The sequence below is a fragment of the Dipodomys spectabilis genome, unplaced genomic scaffold (genome assembly GCF_019054845.1).
Source record: "Dipodomys spectabilis isolate Male_0828 unplaced genomic scaffold, ASM1905484v1 ptg000096l, whole genome shotgun sequence".
NCBI lineage: Eukaryota > Metazoa > Chordata > Mammalia > Rodentia > Heteromyidae > Dipodomys > Dipodomys spectabilis.
This window is the reverse complement of record NW_024870773.1, coordinates 18,069,281-18,091,253: the sequence shown is the minus strand read 5'-3', so window position 1 is coordinate 18,091,253 and position 21,973 is coordinate 18,069,281. Positions and strand designations below refer to the sequence as shown.

The following is a 21,973-nucleotide window of genomic DNA, read 5'->3' as shown; positions in this document are numbered from 1 at the left end:
GGTCCAAGTAATAAAGAGCTAGCCTTGAACAAAAAAGCTGTGGGACAGCAACCAGGCCCTGAGTTCAAGCCCCAAGACTAGCACAGACAGACACACAAACATACACACACACAAAAGACAAAAACTTGCAAATTACTCTCTCAAACAAGAAATTAGCAAGTAACAGTGAGAGATAAATATAGTAAGGAGAGATAAATACAGTAAGGTAAGCTTCCTTTAAAAAGATGGGAGGGCTAGGAAGGTGGCTCAGTGGTAGAGCACTTGCCTTGCATGCATGAGGCCCTGGGTTCGATTCCTCAGTACCACATAAGCAAAAAGAAAAAAGCTGGAAGTGGCGCTGTGGCTCAAGTGGTAGAGCGCTAGCCTTGAACTGAACAGCTGAGGGACAGCGCCCAGGCCCAAACTTCAGGCCCCATGACCGGACCCAAAAGAATAAATAAATAAAAATAAAATTAAAAAAGGGAAACTTTTTTTTAGGTCCAAGACTAGGAATTGAATTCAGTACCTAACACTTTCCTTTACTGGCTAGTATTCTACCAAATGAGCCACCAACCCAACCTTTTCTTTTTTTTTTTGGTCGGTCGTGGGGCTTGAACTCTGGGCCTGGGCGCTGTCCCTCAGCTCTTCAGCTCAAGGCGAGCGGCCTACCACTTGAGCTACAGCGCCACTTCCGGTTTTCTGGTGGTTTATTGGAGATAGGAGTCTCACGGTCTCTCCTGCCCGGGCTGGCTTTGAACCGCGATCCTCAGATCTCAGCCTCCTGAGTAGCTAGGATTACAGGCGTGAGCCACCAGCGCCCGGCCTCAACCTTTTCTTGAGGTGGCTCTCACTATTGCCTCGGGCAGTTGTGAACTACTGGGCTCCAGCGATCCCCTCCCACTCTCTGTCTCCCAAGGAACGGGGAGTACAGGCATATGCCACTGTGTCTGGCTTGAAAGGTTTTTTTTCCCTATTTGATGCCAAGGATGAAAGCTAGGGTATTATATATGTGAGGCAAGTGCCCTACCACTGAGCTACAGTAAAATACCCTCCCCTCCCCCCATCCAAATGTAGTGACTAAAAGCACTCTTGCTAAAATATGGAATCAACATAAGGAAAGAAATGATTCCTGGGGTTGGTTTCTGACTTGCTTGCCTCTGGAGGCTGTTTACCCACTTTGCTGCCCAACCAAATAAAGCATATACACTGCCTCAGGCTAAGCCATGCTGTGCCAACACTTTTCATCTTAACCAACGTAAGCCCCACACTAAAAAAATGATTCTTTCAGCCAGGCACCTGAAATTCTAGCTACCCAGGAAGCTGAGATATGAGGATCAAGGCTTTGAAGCCAGCCTGGGCAGGAAAGCCCATCAGACTCTTATCTCTGATTAATGTGGAGTTGTGGCTAAAGTGGCAGAGCACCAGCCTTTAGCAAAAACAATACAAAACTCAGAGACAGCACCCAGGCTCTGAGTTCAAGCCCTAGGACTGGCACCACAATAAAAACATTCTTTCCTCTTCTGAGCTGCATAAGGCTACTTTCTGTAATGACCCAAAAGGTAAACTCCAATATGTAAGAAAATCATGGCAATATAGAATCCTTAAAAGTGAAAGTAGCACTGACAGTGAAATGCTAAAGGAATCATGTGATCCCTACCTGCTGGGGTCAGGCACGCTAGGCAAGTGTCCTACCACTGAGTTATATTTCCCCTAGCCGTTGGGATTTTTTTTTTTTTTGAGACACGGTCCTACTTCATAGCCCAAGCTGTCCTTGAACCTGTGATTCCTACCTCTGCCTCCCACCTCTGCTAGAATTAAGGTGTGTGCATACCTATAATTCCACATTCAGCTAAGAATATTTTACAAAGAACAAAGATGACTTGAAGATACTGACTAAATCAGCCAATAGATTTCTAAGGCCCAAAAAATGAAACCACACCAAATCTAAATTACAACACTTTATTGCAGCATCGGCAAAGGTCAGATTTCTGAAGCTGGTGAAGATTGGGCAGCATTTCCATGTGAAATGTCACAACTTTACAAGTTTTGTTTCTTATTTAAATCTACATGCAGAAACTGAAACATGGTAAAAGAAAAAATGCAAAATAGCTAGAAAAAAAGATGTAATCAAGTAGTAGCATACAGATGTGCTCTTTAACTAAATTCCTATGCCTACTGGAAAGCAAACGAAAGACAACTATTCTAATAAATTAATGGATTGTCAGAAACAGACTAAGAACCCTCATTTCTATTTAGAGTGGGGGAGAAAACAAAACAAAACGAAAACAAAAGCAAAATAAAAGCTCTACTTGTTTCCATATTTTGTTTAGACAGAGGCTGTAAACCCATGAAGGTCAACAAAATATTCTGATCCACTTCTTGTTGTCCTTCATTCGTTTTCTGTGACATGCTGACTGGCACGTTTTGTTTTCAATGATACTTACAATGGGCTCGAGTATATCCCTGTTCTTAGGCTGGTATCAGACTTTTCTAAGCCATCTGAATTAATGCTCTTTGTAAACTAACAGTCTTCACATTTCTCTTTCACTCTAGTAGGCAATTTTATATCACTGACTCTGATGGATAAACAGGTTTTTCTCCCTCATCCCTTGTTCTTCTTGAAACAAATTCCTAACAAAAGCCTTCCTGGTGGGTCATCTGGTATTTGGATAACTTTCATCATTTTGTTGTCCTGCATGTAAGTTTTCTCTACAAGATTTTACTGCTTGCTCTATACTTTTCTACTGTAGTCCTGGAGCCCCCACATGTATCTTCTTCCAACATGGGATGTTCAAATCAGAGACACCGTAACTCAAATCAAGTTTAAAACTCAAGTTCATTTCCCCCATACCATACCATCACAACTGTTTCTTCTCCGGCTCAGTCATCTCATTGACACTCTTGGTGGTGTACTGCTCAGTAGTCAAGTGAACCATCTCTTTTCTCGACTGCCATTCTCAAGAGAAGATTAACCCTCACGTGATTTCCATTACAAAAGGCCTTTTCCGCCTTGTCTGGAAGCTTGGGCTTGTTCCGGTGTTGGCAGAGGCTGGTGTTTCTGCCTCATGGCCCCAGCCTGTCCCAGGTTTAGATTCTCAACTCTAGACCGACATGCTGAGATGTGTCCACTGCTCTCATTCAATTGCTGGAGGACTCCACTATCCACAACATCAGATACAGGACCTAATGAAATGACACGTGCTGCTGGATCAACGTCTCCTAAAGGTACAAACAGGATGATGTTAGAAACTTTTGTCCTGTGGCAAAGTTGGGGAGAGAAAGTGCCTCTCAAATACCACCATCTAGTGACTGATTTTTTGAAAGATGACATATACTCTCAGCTAGACTCATATAAAACAAGCACACTCTCAACAATAACTAGAACAGACAGCTCCTGTGGCTTTTCTCTAAGATACCTAGAATTCATGGTTTGTGTTGCAGCTGAATTCAGTAACCCACAAAATGTATAAATCAGGGTTTGACCCCAGCACCTCAGACTGACTTATTTGGAACTCTTATAGGGGCTGTTGCAAATACAATTAGTTAAGATAAGGCCACACTGTAGTAGGTGGGCCTTGATCCATTATGACATTTGGACACAGATGTGAACACAGGAAGAACACCATGTGAAGATGAAGACAGAGATCAGCGTAATGCACGATAATCAAGGAATGTCAATGGTTGCCAGGAGCTGGGAGGCCTGGGACAGCTTCTTCCTCAGCTTCAAGAACCTGCTGACTCCTAGATCTCAGACTTCCTGCCTGCAGAATTGGAGGCAGCAAACTTGTTTAAGCTGCCCAGTCTGCCATACTTCGTTATGGCAGCTGGACTGGACACTGAAAGTTTGTTTTCACAGAGCAAGTGATATCTTTAAGAAACACTCAAGGCATAAAATGCAAATATGGAAAAGTATATCCCTAGCTGTAGTTCACTAAGTGAACTAAAATTTAAAAAAAAAAATCAATGACCTATTCTCTCAAAGAAAAAAAGACACAAAGTATCTCCAGAAGTCAAGACAAAACAGCTAACTAAAACAGAATAAACAATGTCCAAGATCTTTGATAAGATATACTTGTATGACTAGTTATAGCATAGTCTGTCACTTGACAAGTTTATAGGCAAGCAATCATTCTGAGTAAGTTAGAAACTAAGATTTCCTAACAATATATACTTTGGATTAAATGTTATTCTAGAAGATATTCTGGTTGTTGTTGGTTTGTGTTTTTTTTTTTGGGTCCGGTCGAGGGGCTTCAACTCTGGGCCTGGGCGCTGTCCCTCAGCTCTTCAGCTCAAGGCTAGCACTCTACCACTTGAGCCACAGCGCCACTTCCAGATTTTTTCTTTTTGCTTATGTGGTGCTGGGGAATCAAACCCAGGGCCTCATGCATGCATGGCAAGCGTTCTACCACTGAGCCACCTTCCCAGCCCAAGATATTGTTTTATAACGAAATTACCCTAGAAGATATTCTGTTTTATAATGAAATTATGATTTTATTTAACTTAATAAGAACATAAAGAAAATATCTAGGCTGTGTGTGATGGCTCACATCTCCAATCCCAGAACTAGGATCACAACTTCAAGGCCAGCCTGGATTACACAGCAAGTTCAAGGCTAATCTGAACCACAATAATAAGCCCTTATTACTACCAAAAAATAAAAACAAAACAACAACAACAAAAAAACAACCAGGAGCTGGGGTGTAGCTCAGTGGTAGAGTTGTCAAGTGTGCACAAGGTTCTAGGTTCCAGCCCCAGCCCTACAAACATAAGCACTTACTTTTAAACTTAGGTTTAAAATAGCTTAGCTCAGGTTGGACCCTCCCACCAAAAAAAAAAAAAAAGGGATGAAGAGGGAATAGCTTAGAAGTAAACTAGAGAAAGAAAATTTATGACACTGCAAAAAGTTCTCTGGCCATTCAACAAGTATTTTCTAAGCCATGAAGGAGACATAATGGAAAGCAAGATATGACACTGTTTTTGTCCCTATCCAGTCTTTAATCTCCTAAAGACTAGCTAAGCAATAACTAACAGGACACAGTCTGTGCAAATACAGTGAGTTAGGCAACGGTATCCCCAATGACTTAGGTCAAGTATTCTTGATAATACCAAGGTGGGCCTGAAGAAGGAACAGGTGTTATCCGGGGAGAAAAGAGGAGACATTCACACAGAGGCAAAAAGGAACACTGAACACAGGTAATAAATTACAAAGCCAAGCTGGCTGGGAGTGGGGAAGGCCAGAAATTATATACATAGAGTCTTGCACACACTAGGCAAGCTGAATTTAGATTTTATTCTACAGGCTATGAGGAGCTGCTGCAGCAGAAAGGCTCCAGTCACAAAGTAGACCACATCTTAGAATGAACCTTGGGCACAGTGAAAGAATGAGTTGAAGAGATTGAAACAGACTGAGCTGATGACATCTGCAGCAGAAATTTAAAACCCAACAGCAGAGAGGTGAGAAGAGCAATAATCCTAATAGCAGGTGATGATCAGGGAGTGGGAGGGAGGGGGAGAGACATATATCCAGCAACAGAGAGAGCTCTTCAGTAGGAGAATGCAGATGATTACATCCTAGATCTCCTAAGAGAGGGCAGAGTTGAAAGTGAAACTTCCTTTTCTAGCTGGAACAATGGATGGGCAGTGCCTCCATGCAGTAAGCTAGAGAACAGAGTGGGAGAAAGAGGATGGGAGAAAGGACATACTGAGGTTTGTGTTTTCGTGATACACAGATGGAAGGGCAGAAACAGAAATGCAAGAAATGGGTTTGGAGAGCTGGGCAGTAACTGAGCCATGGGAGGAAGGACATCTCCAGCAGAAAGTGGAAGGAGAAAGCCATGTCCAAGAAATATGGACATCTCTACCCATGGGTGTACAGGAGGTGGGTGTTAGGTAGGAGTCAGAGGGCCAGAGTACAGTCATCACAGAAGCCACGGAGAACTAAGTCTAGGAATAAAGGAGTATTTGCATAAGAAGGTTAAGCCCCAAAGGAACATGGTGAAAAGACAGGGGTAGGGCTGGGAAGGTGGCTCAGTGGTAGAGCGCTTGCCTTGCGTGCATGAGGCCCTGGGTTTGATTCCTCAGCACCACATAAGCAGAAAAAGCCGGAAGTGGTGCTTGGCTCAAGTGGTAGAGCACTAGCCTTGAGCTGAAGAGTTGAGGGACAGCGCCCAGGCCCAGAGTTCAGGCCCCACAACCAACAAAAGAAAAAAAAGCCAGGGGTAAGTTAATCAGTGAGTAGAAGGTGAGGAAAAAAGGACAAGCTAGTTTTTCCAAGGGAGAACTGGAAAGAGGAAAGGACAGAAGAAAGTTAATAGAGGCATGCACACCACTGTGTTCACACCTTCATCCATTGTTTAATATATCTATTTCCCCCTATTTATACATCTATTTCCCCCTATTTTATCTTTTCTTACTACTTCCTAGGAAATATTTTGTATTTCAAAGTCTCTCAATACATTTAAAATAAATACATGGATTAGGGAAGACCCAGTTTTCCAGCACAACTATTTGGTTTCTGCACTGGACCCTAATGTGGGTCAAGACCTGTTTTCTTCTATAATTTCCCATATGGAAGGCTGAAGCTGGTCAGTGCTAGGTGAGTATGCTGAAGAAGAAGAGAGCCTCCTGGAGTTGCCCAGTATGTTGTCCAACTGACTCTAAGTTCTGATACACTGATATTGAAAGCTGAGGCAGAGACACTGTATTTGTAACTGAACAAAAAAAGGATTGGGTATTAACATAAACAAGTTTAGAGAAGCTACACTGCAATGCAAAAAGGTGAAGTTGATGGAAAATATCAAGATAAAATATTCTAATACTCTGATTTCTAATGAGACAAGAGGGAATGGATTATCAAAAACACTGCAGCACATATTCAAGCTAATTTTAAGAAAATGTAATTGCAGGAATCTACCATTTTTCATTGCCAAATAAATAAGCTTAGTTTGTATGTTTATCAGCAACACAACAGGCTTCAATAAATTAGGCTTTCATCAGTAAACACAACCCAGATTTCTCTCATTTACTAACATGGATAACACAAAAATAAATCACTAAGGAAGAAGCAAATGAAAATTGCTTTACCTCCCACCAGTCTTAAAGATTAGATCTGCATTCGGTGCTCCCTTTGGATGTTGGTAACGAGGCCGCCGCTCACGGTTGGTGTTTGCTGGGGCTGGGCGCTGTGCAAGAGACTGCAACATTTCTGTGATTAGAAGGAAAAAGAAAATGCTGTTATCCCTTGCAAATGAAGCGTCAGGGAGATCAAGTTTATTAGTTGTGACAGGTAGCTGACTAAAAAAAGAGAACATTATGCAGACTAAAATGATTATGAAGTATTAAAAGAGCATTATCAAGAGAAGTTTTTCTAATCTCCAATGTTCCTCTGACTCTGGATGTGGCTGCTTTCTGAGTATTGTGCAAGGCAGCAAAGCGGCCTGAAAAGCAGCATGGTGTGATACTAAGAGTGCCCGGTTTGGGGTGACTACATGCTGGCTAAAATCCCAGCTTTGCCAATGAATAGCTTTGAGGCTTTAGATTGTTTCCCTAAATATGAAACGCAGGTAATAATCACTTATCTCCTATATTCTATACTCAGAAGTACACAGAACAGTAAAAGCTACACGTAATTATTAATGCTATCACCAAAAGGCTGTCTTACAAGATGTTCACAGATTTTTATGAAAGGTTCCAATTAACCCAAGAATTCTAGCTATGTACTCATAAAAGCAGAATCCTAATGTTAATAAAACCTCAAATTTTAAAGACTATGGTCCTTGAGGTCAGGGCTCCAAATAGACAAAATAATTACTATCTATCTTAACTGGCTGACAGTGGGAGGCAATTAAAAATTATCATCTCAGCCCAGCACAGTGGTTCCTGAGAGGCAAAGACTGGAGGACTGGGCATGACAATATGTGCCTGTCATCTCAGCTATCCAAACAGTACAAACAGTTAGACTGTAGTGCAGCCTAGTTCAGGCATTCAAAATATACCTAAAAGACTCAAAATATACTTAAAACAAAAAGGGATAGCTAAGGGTGTGACTCAAGTGGCAGAGTGCCTGCCTAGCAAGCAAAAGGCCCTGAGTTTAAGTCTTATACCAGACACACAAAAAAAATTCATTGTTGCTGGGTGCTGGTGGCTCACAACTGTAATTCTAGCGACTCAGGAGGCTGAGAGCTGAGGATTGAGGTTCAAAGCCAGCCCCAGGCAGGAAAGTCCATGAGACTCCAATTAACTTCTAGAAAACCAGAAGTAGAGCTATGGCCCAAAGTGATAGAGCACTAGCACTGAACAGAAAAAGCTCAGGAACAGCGCCCATGACCAACCAAAAAATTCATTATCACTGCATTTGGATACATACCTAACAGTATGTAATCTAATGGAATTATGGAGTTAGCAAAATACTACGAAAAATAATATATTACTTTACAAATAAGTAAGGAACAACTGTGACAACTGTTAATACCTGCAGAAAGCATCACATTTTTTCATTATTTGTAAAGATAGATTTTTTTTTTAAAGCTAGTCTCACTATATAGTCCAAGTTAGAATTTGTAATTCTCCCACTTCAACTTTCTAAGTACTGGGATTACAAGTAGGCATTACCATATCACCAGTCTATAAATAATTTCATACCTTGATAATCTTCTTGTTCTTGCCGTTCATTGATATCTAATGTGAGCTTTTTCATTCGCATCCTCTCTTCTTGTTCTGCCTGTTGTTGGTTCCAATGATTTGCAGCAAGTTGGGATGACATAGGCACATTAAGAATCTTAAACTAAGGAAAAAAGTAACAAATGAATTCCTAAATAGCCTGAGAAATTTAAAAGAAAAAAGAGACTTGAAATAAAAAAGTGAGTCGGATTAACTGAATATACAGAAATCATAATGCTTTCCTTCACAATATATCGACCCATTTTTTAAGAACATTGACAATCAGGTATGTGTTTTATTATAATAAAATAAGGGATAAGAAAAAAAAGGCCTCCAAGTTCAATCTCCATACAATGCCTAGGTCCTTTAGTGCAGCTTATTTTGAAGTGTATACATCTAGCAACATGAATGGAACAATTTCTCTTTCTGTAGACCCTGTAATGTATGGTAAAATGGAAAATATATCCTTTGAATTTCTATTTTTATCAGGCTATTGAACTGTTACAGTGCAAATCTCATCTACCTGCAGGGCTACTAGCAGCTGGTGGCAGCTGAAAGAAGGGAGAATTGAGCAACTGATCCAGAGCTGGTTCCCTGTAACAGGGATTGAGTCTTTGTCTAGGAATATTTTTTTTTACCCAGATGTTCCTGGCTTTGGTATGAACATGGCAAACAAACCTAGATTAAAAAAAAATCTATGAATTTATGATCCATGACTCCCTGGAAAAACTTATGTAAGCTATGCTACCATTTAAGCATAGAACAGGTGTTTCATAACCTAAATCCTCTTGTATGAACCACCTGCACAAATCATGAAAAAGACCTTATCTGTTATTCTGAATCAAAGACAGAGTTAAAGGAGCAGTGCTCAGGATCCCAGACATCTCTGCTGGATCCATGCCTTCTGAATGCTGGCATCCTTGGAATTATTATTTATTGAGAGCTCACTCATCTGCATCTGACCTAAAAATATGATTTATCAGATGTTTTCTCTTCATTCTCTTTGACAATGTACAGTTAATGCTCCTCTAAGAATGGAATCCCAGAACACTAAACACACTAGGTTGATACAATACGATACGCAATAGCAAAAAATGTTAAGAGGGGCTGGGAAGGTGGCTCAGTGGTAGAGTGCTTGCCTTGCATGCATGAGGCCTGGGTTTGATTCCTCAGCACCACATACGCAGAAAAAGCTAGAGTGGCACTGTGTCTCAAGTGGTAGAGCACTAGCCTTGAGCTGAAGAGTTGAGGGACAGTGCTCAGGCCCAGAGTTCAGGCTCCATGACCGAACCCCCCAAAAAAAAAAAGAGTGGCCAGGTGCCAGTGGTTCACGCCTGTAATCCTAGCTACTCAGGAGGCTCAGATCTGAGGATTGCGGTTCAAAACCCAGGCAGGAAAGTCAGTGAGACTCTTTTCTCCAATTAAGCAACGGAAAACTGGAAGTAGCACTGTGGCTCAAGTGCCTTGAGCTGAAGAGCTAAGGGACAGCACTCAGGTCCCATGACCAACAACAACAAATAAATTAATTAAATGTGGGTGAATAACTATACCCTCATATGACATTTGTGGGATAAACTTATTCATTTGTTTTTCAAAATTAAATACACACATAAAATAATAGCTCAGCTTTTTTGATACAAGGGATACTTGCTTTCTTGTATTAAGCTACAATGTTATACATTTTTAAAAACAAACTATCTTTAGATACATTAAAACTTTTGTTTCAAAGTATTTTATTTCAATTCATTAACAGTTAAATCTAGAAAGACATTATGAATAATATCTTTTTCTTTCTCCTGAACTGCTAACTTCATTGGTGTGATTTTTTTTTTTCTTATTGACTACAACAGAAGGTTTTCTGTAAGTACAAATCTGGTACACAAGGAGATCTTTCATTTAAATTAAGAATTAAAGATTCTTATAGGGCAACACATTTGAGTTTGTAGAAAATCACTGCACCAGCAGGGCCAACACCCAAAAGCCAAATAAAGAAATACAAGTCAGAACAAAATGCACTTTCTTTTTTAGACCACAAAATTCCATTGGTGTTTCTTCAAATAATGTTCCTAAAGTTTAACCTTCTCCAAAATTCCAAATAAAATTTAGAGTTGAAAATGTACTTAATAACTAAGAACTCTGAATTCTTACTTCATGCTTGCTAATATTTAAATTTCACATTTTAATATTAGGATTTTTGAGCTCTTCATTTTGTACAAACTTACATGAAACACAGTTTATACAGCTATCCATGCTGAACCAAAAACAGTTCTTGAGCCACATGATTTAGAATTTCAGACTACTGAAGTAAATTTCTTTTCCTTGTTATTTTTTTGGAGGTGGAACTGGGGGTTTGAATTTAGGTCCTTATGCTTGCTATGAAGATATTCATACCACTCAAGCCATGCCTCCATATGGTTTGCTTTGGTTGTTTTTTTAATTTTGTATTTTCTACTTTTTGGCAGTACTGAGAATTGAACTCAGAGCCTCATGTTTGCTAGCAGGAGGTCTACACCAGTTGAATCACTCTGCAGACCCTTTTTGTGGTAGTTATTTTCAAGTAGGGTCTTACTTTATGCAAGTTGGTGGGGACTGTAATCCTTTTACTTGGGCTTCCTTTTGTGCTGAGATAACAGGCACATACCTCTTGGCCCAGCCATTGTGTTTGTGTTTCTCCCTGTAGCTTGGAATGACACCAAATCATTGGTTTTATGCCTAGGCATAAAAGTTTGAGAAACTCTATCTCTAAATAACAAGCAAAAAGCAGGGCTGAAGGTGTGTCTCAAGTGGTAGCATGTCTGCCTCTGAGTTCAAGCCCCAATATCACCCAATTCAAAAGAAAAAGTCAGATATGCCTTCCATGCATACATAATGGATCAAATTATTTTTACCACTGAATATTTTAAAAGTCTGAACTCTTACTGTTGTAGCCAAAAGATAATTTAGAATTAACAATAACTAGTTGTAATCAATTGTAACTCCATAGTGGACAGTTTCTTACCTGCTGCTTATTGCCTTTTCTCGTTAACATGACAAATGGCATAGTATCTGCAGACTCTGTCTCTCCCTCTCCACCACCAAGGGGAGGCCCTTTCCTCAGCTGGCTTTTGAGATGCAAAGGAATAGCAACATCGAGTTGATGCACTTTAACTGATTCACCACTTCGTTGCTTAAAGACAGAAATGAAGAATTATATAAATACTCCAAGATACACGTGGACATATGTAAATACAAATTACAAGTAATTTTGTCAGTAAAGTATTTCTTAAAATACAACAATTTTAAGTCCCAGAGACTCTTTCTGCAACAGAGATGAAACCAAAGACTATATTATATCTCCCTTGATTCCTAAAACCTATGAACATAGAAGGAACGGAACTATGTATGTGGTTTGGCTCCTGTTCTCTGCTCCAGCCTTCTCTGAGCAATGTCACAAGTGCAAGTAAATCTCCTTGCTCAGCTGCACTCTTCCCTTTGTCCATCCTCCAGGCACAGCTTCCCTATAACTGCCTGATAGTCTTGCACTGGCCTGCTGACTAATCTGAATCCTTCATCAGGCTTAGGGGGCCACTTTACCACTGTGTTCCAGTTCGCTAGCATCAGCTTAGCCTTGCTTTACACACAAGTACTCAATAAGTATTCTAAAGTGAATGGAATTTGTGACTATTCACACTAGTTTACTGGTTGATAATATCAATTATTTTTAATATTTACATTCAACTCTTCAATTACTTAGGTGAATCTTTACTAAAGATTTAATATGTATTAAGTTTGGAGACAGTAAAATTCAAGACAGGTCACCCTGATAAAGGACTCAAAACTCTTAAGGAAGACATTTTGTAAACTGTTTAAATATAAAAATATATTTTAAAGTGTCAGTATGAATTCTTCTAGCCTAATTCTTCCTGCCCCACCTTAAGAGGCAATGACTGTCAACGACAAAGTATGTTCTCTTATGTAAACTAATAAACACAAGCAACCATTCCCAGGCATATTTTTTTGGGGGGGCTCAAGGCTAGCATTCTACCACTTGAGTCACAGCGCCACTTCCGGCTTTTTTCTTTTTGCTTATGTGGTGCTGAGGAATTGAACCAGGGCCTCAGGCATGCAAGGCAAGCACTCCCTAGTGTAAGGTCCACCCCAGAATGGCGAGCAGACTCCACCCTCCTTGCAGCAAAGTCTCCACCCAGTACCTGCGTTGCCTAGGCAACTGGGACACCTGGAAGAGGTCACATCTGCATCTGCTGAGGTCACATCTGAATTTGATGTGGCCACACCTTTCTCCTTACCCTAGATAAGGCCTAGCCCAGGCCCAGAGGCTCTCTCTCACTGCTTTTTTCTAGCTCTCTCTGCTCTCTCTCTCCTCTCTTTCCTCTCTTTCCCAGCTCTCTCATTCCCAGGCCTTTCCCAGCCACATGGAGTGCCAACCTTGCCTGGTCCCAGCAGGTCTACTGAATAAACCTACCCCTTACCTGAATACCACGTGCGTGCTGCTGTTCTTACTCGGCTACCTCTTTTAAAAAACCTAACATCAAGGGCTGGGAAGGTGGCTCAGTGGTAGAGCACTTGCCTTGCATGCCTGAGACCCTGGGTTCGATTCCTCAGCACCACATAAGCAAAAAGAAAAAAAGCTGGAAGTGGCACTGTGGCTCAAGTGGTAGAGCAATAGGCCTTGAGTTGAAGAGCTGAGGGACAGTGCCCAGGCCCAGAGTTCAGGCCCCACAACCGGACCAACAAAAAACAAAAAAACCTAACATCTACCACTGAGCCACTTTCCCAGCCCCCAGGCATATTTTTGTTTCTTTTTAATCCTAATCTTGAGCCTTTTTCTGTTTGATTGAATATGTATATATAAAGTTAATTATATGCATATGTCATTATTTAGTTGGTTCTCTACTGAACTTTTTTTTCTACTAGAAATAATGAACATGTATTTTCAACTTGCATATTACAAAGTTAGTATAATTTTAGGCTAACTATCATGTCCATTTTAAAATATTTTTTCGGTCATGGGTCTTGAACTTTGGGTCTAGGTGCTGTCCCTGAGCTCTTCAGCACATTGCTAGTGCACTACCATTTGAGCTACAGCACCACCTCTGGTTTTCTGGTGGTTAATTGGATGGACATTCCTGCCTGGGCTGGCTTTGAACTGTGATCCTCAACTCTCAGCTTTCTGAGTAGCTAGGATTATAGCCCCCAGCACCCAGGTTCACATCCATTTTTGTTTTAGTTTAGTTTAGTTTTTTTTTTTTGCCAGTCCCAGGGCTTGAACTCAGGACCTAAGCGTTGTTCCTGAACTTCTTTGGCTTGAAACTAGCACTCTACTACTTGAATCACAGCTCCACTTCCAGCTTTTTCTGCTTATGTGGTACTGAGGGATACAACCCAGGGCTTCATGCATGCTAGGGATATACTCTACCACCAAGCCACATTCCCAGCCAGCCCATCATTTTTAAATTTACTAAATTAGCTAGGAGGTAATCAATAACCTCCACTGAAATTGTTATGATTCTTTTTTTTAAACTTTTAAGTAGTACCTCATGTAATGTTTAAAAGAGTATCATTTAACTGCCCCCAACATACTCCTTTTGTTGGTCATGGGGCTTGAACTCAGGGACTGGGAACTGTCCCTGATCTTCTTTGCTCAAGGCTAGCATTCTACCACTTAAGCCACACCTCCACTTTCAGCCTTTTGGTGGTTAACTGGAGTCTCATGGGATTTTTCCTTACAGGGTTGGCTTTGAACCCTGATCCTCAGATCTCAGCCCCCTCAGTAGCCAAGATTACAGGCATGAACCAGCAGTGCCTAGCCAAAACTTTTTTTAAAGTTTACCAAATTACCAGGACTGCTGGGGCGTAGAGTGAGACCCTACCTGCTATTACGCTCTCCTGGATAACCACATAGCTTTCTGCTCAAGACACCCTGCTTTTTTGGTCTGGTCTAAGTCTAAAGGGGTTCCATTATAATTCTCCATCCTTATGTTACACCATACTGTCTTCCTATAGCTCATATCCTAGTAATACTAGTCTTTTAGTTTTTCAAGTACAAGACCTTTTCTTACTTAGAACTTCTGAATTCCTCAAATTTTTCTAGTGTACTACAATATTTGTGTTGAAAAGATTTTTCAAAATAGAGATTTAATACCTGAAGGTTTTCTAACATCATTTTATCCAGAGCTTGAATGAAGTCATCATCTTCTACACAAGGTACATACTTAAGTCCACCTCCTTTAATCATTACCTCCTTATTAAAACAAAACAAAAACAAAATCAGACCAGAAATTTTAGCCATAATGTTTCACATGAAAGTCTTTTGGTATTGATGTTTCAATATAATAAATATTAACAAGAGCAAAATATAAAAATCTTATTAAATACAAGAAATTGTTAATAAAAATGAATTCCTAAAGAAGCATTTCTCTTTTTTCTTTTCTTTTTCTTTTGGTGCTAGTCCTGGGACTTGTACACTGTCCCTGAGCTTTTGTGCTTAAGATTATTACTACACTACTTTCAGCCATTTCTGGCTTTTTGGCAGTTAATTGGAGATAAAGAGTGTCATAGAGTTTCCTGCCTAGCCTGGCTTTGAACCACAATCCTCAGATATCAGCCTCCTGAATAGCTAGGATTATAGGTGTGAATCACTGATACCTGGTTGAATATTTGTTAATATTCAAAAGAAATAAAACTTTCTTTTATTCAAAAGAAATAAAACTTTCTTTTATTCAAAAGAAATAAAACTTTCTTTTATTCAAAAGAAATAAAACTTTAATATACTATGAAAACAATGCACTTTAGTAGCTAAAATTTAACATACTATGAACACAAGGCAGTTTCAAAAAGGAAAATTTTCAGACATACATACATTATTCTCTTCATCAGTTTCATTCTCCTTATTAGAATCTGTAAGATAATCTGTATTCTCTTCCTCTTCCTCTTCGCCCTCATCATCATCATCAGAACCCTCCTGAAATTGTTTAAAATAATTAAAATGCTTTGAAAAGGATTACTACACTTTATGTGCCTTAAGATTCTAAAATGTCAATAATCATTTATTATTGTCCTGTTTCAGAGTATTATGTAATCTGCTTATAAGGAAATGGCAAAGTCAGCTGGCAACATTTCCTACATATCATCTGCTAAAATGCCATCATACCATCTTCCACTGAGCTAATAATACAAAGACCTGTTACAGAAACTTCCTGGAACACAAGGAAGGTGTTTCCTGAATTTTTTTATATTTCTCTCCTCTAAAACGAATCTAAGTCCAAATTACTCACTGTAGTAATCTTTAATACCCTTTAACTGTAAAATTCAAATTTAACAATATTATCAGATAAAAGCAATGATATAGCACTATATTTATAAAGGTGATTAAGTTTGGAAGTGCTCTCACTTCATTTGTTTGCTTGATCCAACTAAAAGAGATGGATGAATAAGTTTTATCATTCACATCTTTATACTTGAGAAAAACCAAGGCTCAAAAAAAAAGCTCTGCTGGTCAGTGGAAGAGCTACCAGTTCTGCCTCTCCAAGCACTGGCTACAATTCATCCTCCCTCAACCTCCCTTCAGTTCACAACTCCCTTCTATCAGCTGAATTGCTTTCAGAAATAGAAGACAGATCAGAACAAAGCGAAGGTCGATCTCCTTATCCCTTCACTCCAATAATACAACCACCCCCCCACACACATAGTTTCATAAAAGTTGTACAAGCACCAAACTACCTAAATCTCCCATCCCCAGTCTCGAGTGACTATTATTCTACTATCTTCTAAGAGATACTATTTGTTTTTCTTAGCAACCACAAATGAATGAGAACGCAGGGTGTCTCTGTCTTTTTGTCCCTGCTTATTTAACATCATGTCCTCCAGTTCCATCCATGTATGTACACATGACAGGATTTCATTGTTTTTTTTTTAATGACAGACTAACAATCCATTGTGAAGACAAACCACATTTTTCCATACACATAATTAGTGATTAAGAAAATAGAAATGCTGATATCTTGATTTATTATATGCTATATACAAGTATCATACCCAATAAAAATATAGTAGAAATAAGTGTCAATAAATTTTTTTTAAGTTGGGCACAGTAGTACATGCCTGTAATCCCAGCTATTCAGAAGGCAGAGGCATGAGAGTGACACGTTTAAGGCCAGGCTAGGCAAAGTTAGAAAAACCCAACCTCAAAACCAAAGTATTTGTTACTGGACTTATATAACTAACCTCTCTGTACATTACCTTTACAATAAAAATTGTATGAAAAAAAAAGTATAGCATTCAAGCAATAAGCTTAATTCAAGTCTCAGAACCACCTAGAAAACAAACAAAAGGGCTAGGAGGCAGGGCTGAAAAGTGGTAGAATGCTTGCCCAGCATGCATGAGGCTCGGGGCTCAATACTGGATACCACAAAAAATAAATAACACTCTACCACTTGAGCCACAGTTCTACTTCATGATTTTGGTGGTTAAGTGGAGAGAAGAGTCTCTGAGATGTTCTTGCCCAGACTGGCTTTGAACTGTGATCCTCAGCTCTCAGCTTCCTGAGTAGCTAGGATTATAGGCATTTACCACTGACTCCTAGAGCACAATCATCCACACACAAACACACATCCTAGCACAAACACACACGCACACACACATATACATACATATATATATACACTTAGGCAGGGTGTCTAGTAATGAGGTTTCAACTCAGAGTTTCATGTTTGCTAGGCTGGCACTCTATCCCTGGAAGCTATGCCTCCAGCCCACAGTTACTTATTTTAACTAACAGTGAAGCTGTTTTCTTGTGCAGTCAAATCATACCAGATGTTCATTCACTAAGTGCAACTGAAACCTTTGAAAAGTAAAGGTTACAGAATTTTACTTTTTTGTTGTTGTTGTTGGTTGTAAGGCTTGGACTCTGGGCCTGGATGCTGTCCCTTAGCTCTTCAGCTCAAGGGAAGCACTCTACCACTTGAGCCACAGCACCACTTCCAGTTTTCTGGTGGTTACTTGGAGATGAGAGTTTCACAGACTACTTTCCTAACCAGGCTGGCTCTGAACTGTGATCTTCAGATCTCAGCCTCCTGAGTAGCCAGGATTACAGGTGTGAGCCACCAGCACCTGGTTTAAATTTTTACAGTTATTTACTCAAATCAAATCTTTGAAGCTTAACTTTCATTTCTCACAACAAATACTAGTTATAGATTTCTTTTCAATATTTAATTAATACTTCCAAATTATTAGACCATTCCAAATGCTTTAAGTACTCAAAGAACACAAAATTCATATACAATTATAACTATAGTAACTTACATGTCTATATAACCAGTGAACTGCTGTTTAAACTTTTACTTTCATAACTATTCCATTTTTATCTTTATTTAACCCGCTCTTAAGAACTTTCACCAGGTACCAGTGGTTCATACCTCTAATCTAGCTACTCAGGAGTCTAAAATCTGAAGACTGTAGTCAAAACCAGCCCTGAGCAGGAAAGTTCATGAGATTCTTATCTCCAATTAACCATCAGAAAACCAAAAGTGGCACTGTGGCTCTAAGAGGTAGAGCACTAGCCTTGAGTGAAAAAGCTTAGGAACAGTGCCCAGGCCCTGAGTTCAAGCCCCATGACCAACAACAAAAAAAAAAAAAAAAAAGAAAAAGAAAAAAAATATGTAGGTAGGTAGAGTAATAAACAAATCTTCTTATAAGTTATACAAACAATTACTAGCTCGTGGTCAGTTTTGTTTCTTCTCTTCTATTAACTCCCCAATCTACCTCTAGACTAAGAAGCAAATCCATCCACTCTTCTAGCTTGATGGAACCTTTAAGCTTATATAAGCTTAGAAGAAAAAGTAACAGACTCAAAACTACTAGGTTAAACAATAAGAAAATGACTGTTTAGTAGATTTAAAATGGTAGAAGAGGGGCTGGGAAGGTGGCTCAAGTGGTAGAGCGCTTGCCTTGCATGCATGAGGCCCTGGGTTCAATTCCTCAGCACCACATAAGCACAAAGAAAAAAGCCGAAAGTGGCACTGTGGCTCAAGTGGTAGAGCACTAGCCTTGAGCTGAAGAGCTGAGGGATAGTGCCCAGGCCCAGAGTTCAGGCCACGACTGGACCCCCCCGCCCCAAAAAAAAAAAAAAGGTAGAAGAAGGCCTGGGAATATGGCTTAGTGGTGGAGTGCTTGCCTAGCACACATGAAGCCCTAGGTTTGATTCCCTAGTACCACATAAGCAGAAAAAGCCAGAAGTGGCACTGTGGCTCAAGTGGTAGAGTGCTGGCCTTGAGCAAAAGAAGCTCAGGGACAGTGCCTAGACTCCAAGTTCAAGCCCCAGGACTAGCAAAAAAAAAAAAAAAGTAGAACAACAATTTCACATGGCATGGCATAGCAGAGTCATAAAAACAAAAAGTGTATGCCAAGTATTGTGGTACATGATGAGTTTTAGATTATATATACCACTAGACCTGGAAAAAACAAAGCAAATTTTATTAATATTTAGCTAGTAATTTTTTTTTCATTTGGGTCAGTCCTGGGACTTGACTTCAGGGCCTTGGGTTAGTGTTCTACCACTTCAGCAGTACCTTCACTTCTGGTTTTCTTGTGGTTAACTGGAGATATGAGTCTCACTGATTTTCCTGTCTCACTGATTTTCAAAGTTGGCTTTGAACTGAGATCCTCAGTTCTCAGCAACCAGTAGCTAGAATTATTGGCGTGAGCCACCAGCTTCTACCTAGTAATTTGTTTTTAAGATTATAAAACTTACAGGTTAAAAAGTCTACACTCAACAGTGAAGTTCAGACATAAAGGGAATCAAATATTTGCCTTCGAATAAAAATTCTATCATTAGTCTTTATTTACAGTCTTTTTTTCTGTAAAAGCCCCTAATCAAGAAATTTTATAATAGAAATATGCTATTAGTGACATTTTAAATAACAAAACCAAGAGGGAAATTATCTTATTTCATGTATTAAAAAAAAAAATCCCGGTTCACTAGCATGGTGACCATCTATAATCCCGGCCTTCATAAAGTTAAAGAAGGGAGCTGGGAAGGTGGTTCAGTGGTAGAGTGCTTGCTTTGCATACATTAGGCACTGGGTTCGATTCCTCAGCACCACATAAGCAGAAAAGGCTGGAAGTGAGCACTGTGGCTCAGTGGCTCAGTGGTAGAGCACTAGCCTTGAGCTGAAGGCTGAGGGACAGTGCCCAGGCCCAGAGTTCAGGCCCAGAGTTTTGACCAGCAAAAAAATAAATAAACAAAGAAGGATGACTGTGAGTTTAAAGCCAGTTTACAGACCCTTCCCTCCCACACACACAAAAAATCTTGGCTCAGTAAAACACTTTTATACACATGTACCTATTTGCTATAAATAAAAGTCATCACCTCTTCTTCTGGCTCATTTACTTCACTCTCATTTCCAGACTGCTCTTCTGTTTCTGCTCCCCCTTCTTCTTCTTCTTCATCCTCATCAAGATTTTCCCCTTCTGTTATAGAATCTTTAGACTCTTTGTCATTTACAAGACCTTGAAAGAAGAAAATAATGGGAAAAATAAAAATTTTTACAAGGCAAGTTTTCTATGTATTATACTTCTTAGAATTATATAAGATAATTCAACAACCATTTTCTCTGAACTGTAAAAGGTCAAAATTAAAAACTGGAAGAAACATTTCAAAAACTAAATGACCAGACTTATTTCAACAAAGGAGCACTACACAGGTAACTTCTAGCAAAAAGGAAAATAATGAGTATGTATGTATGTGTACTTTCCTTTTCTTACAGCTTCAAATACCTATAGTTATCCTGTTTAATTGTAGGCTCAGAAGAAGAAAAAAAAGCTGCCCATACTCCTAGTTATTCAAGAGGCTGAGATCTGAGGACTGCCGTTCAAAGTCAGCCTGGGCAGAAAAGTCCTTATGGGATTCTTATTTCCAATTAACCTCTCAAAAGATGGAAGTGGAGCTGTGGCTTAAAGTGATAGAGCACTAGCTTTAAGCAAAAAGAGCTCAGGGACAGTGCCCAAGCCCAGAGTTTAAGTCCCTGTAACCAACCAAAAATAGCTAACTAAAGGTTTAGCTCAGACATATATAAGACACATCATCAGCCACAAACCTCTAAACCCTCAAAAATATAACATCATGTAATCTTCATGAAGAAATTCATTTGGCTATGAATCTGAATGTCTGCAAATTAAACAGAGGAGGAGACAAAGACTGCTCTGTCCCCACATGGCTTAATTTCTTTTCCTCATAACAGTATTTCCCCAAGAAGCTTCCCAGTCTAAGTCTACTTCCCTATCAGATCACACTGAGCAGCTGGTTATTACTGTGTGAACATCATTCTATTCTGTTTCCAATATGCATGTGCAGTAGCCTCATTTCACCTGATTTCCCACCATTCTTTCCTAAGCCTCATCACTTTTTCTTTCTTTCTTTTTTTTTGGGGGTGGGGGATCCGGTCATGGGGCCTGAACTCTGGGCCTGGGCGCTGTCCCTCAGCTCTTCAGCTCAAGGCTAGCGCTCTACCACCTGAGCCACAGTGCCACTTCCGGCTTTTTTCTTTTTGCTTATATGGTGCTGAGGAATCGAACCCAGGGCCTCATGCATGCAAGGCAGGCACTCTACCACTGAGCCACCTTCCCAGCCCCTCATCACTTTTTCTGTCACAGGCCAAGTCCCAGAGATCTGCTTACCGAATCTACTCAGTAGGGACCACCCTTCAATATGCACTTGCATCTGATCCTGTTTTATATACCTTTTATCTCCTGTTTCAAAGGATCACTGACTGTACTTTGATCTATTATTTTTTCTTCCTGCTTGTTCCTATATCACCTGGAGAATCTATGGTTGAACATTACATGGGTGCTCCAAAATGTTCTATTTTTTAATGAGTTCATGCTACATCAGATAAGGCTTTTGAGGACAAAAGACTTATTTGAAACTTAACAGAAGCTACAGATTGGTAAATACACAGTGTTTGGTAAATACTTATTCATTCAGACTGGAGGAAAATACTGGAGTAGTTAAAGTGTGTAGCTAAGTTTGGAAAGAAAGAAAATAAGCTAGATGAAGCCCAGATCTGTTATATATATATGTATGTATATATGTATTTGTTTGTTTATTTAAGTGCTGGGCCTTGGACCTGCCAGGCAGGCACACAATACCACTTGAGCCAAATTCCAGACTTTTTTCACTTTAGTTATTTTCTTGGACAGGCTCTTGTGTTTATGCCTAGATCTGGACCAAGATCCTCCTTATCTATGCCTCCCAGTAGCTGGGAAGCATAAACGCATACCACAACTCCTGAGTAGAGGTGAGAGTCTCACTAACTTTTCCCCCCAGGGTGCCCTCAAGCCA

The 21,973-nt window shown here is 39.8% G+C and overlaps 1 protein-coding gene across 2 annotated transcripts in view; it reads right to left on the bottom strand.

Moving 5' to 3' along the window:
* Positions 1-1,924: 1,924 nt before the first annotated feature.
* Upf2 (UPF2 regulator of nonsense mediated mRNA decay) overlaps positions 1,925-21,973 on the bottom strand; it is a 99,806-nt gene continuing 79,757 nt past the window's right edge. The window contains exons 16-22 of one of the 2 annotated variants that reach the window (XM_042685964.1): positions 20,003-20,142; positions 15,497-15,598; positions 14,780-14,878; positions 11,636-11,803; positions 8,620-8,761; positions 7,063-7,183; positions 1,925-3,198 (exon numbers count right to left, since the gene is read on the bottom strand). In XM_042685964.1, the coding sequence (XP_042541898.1) occupies positions 3,189-3,198; positions 7,063-7,183; positions 8,620-8,761; positions 11,636-11,803; positions 14,780-14,878; positions 15,497-15,598; positions 20,003-20,142 (782 nt within the window). In that variant the 3' untranslated portion in view covers positions 1,925-3,188. Of the gene's footprint in view, positions 3,199-7,058; positions 7,184-8,619; positions 8,762-11,635; positions 11,804-14,779; positions 14,879-15,496; positions 15,599-20,002; positions 20,143-21,973 lie in introns of those variants that run through there. The other variant, XM_042685965.1, reaches the window with a different exon arrangement.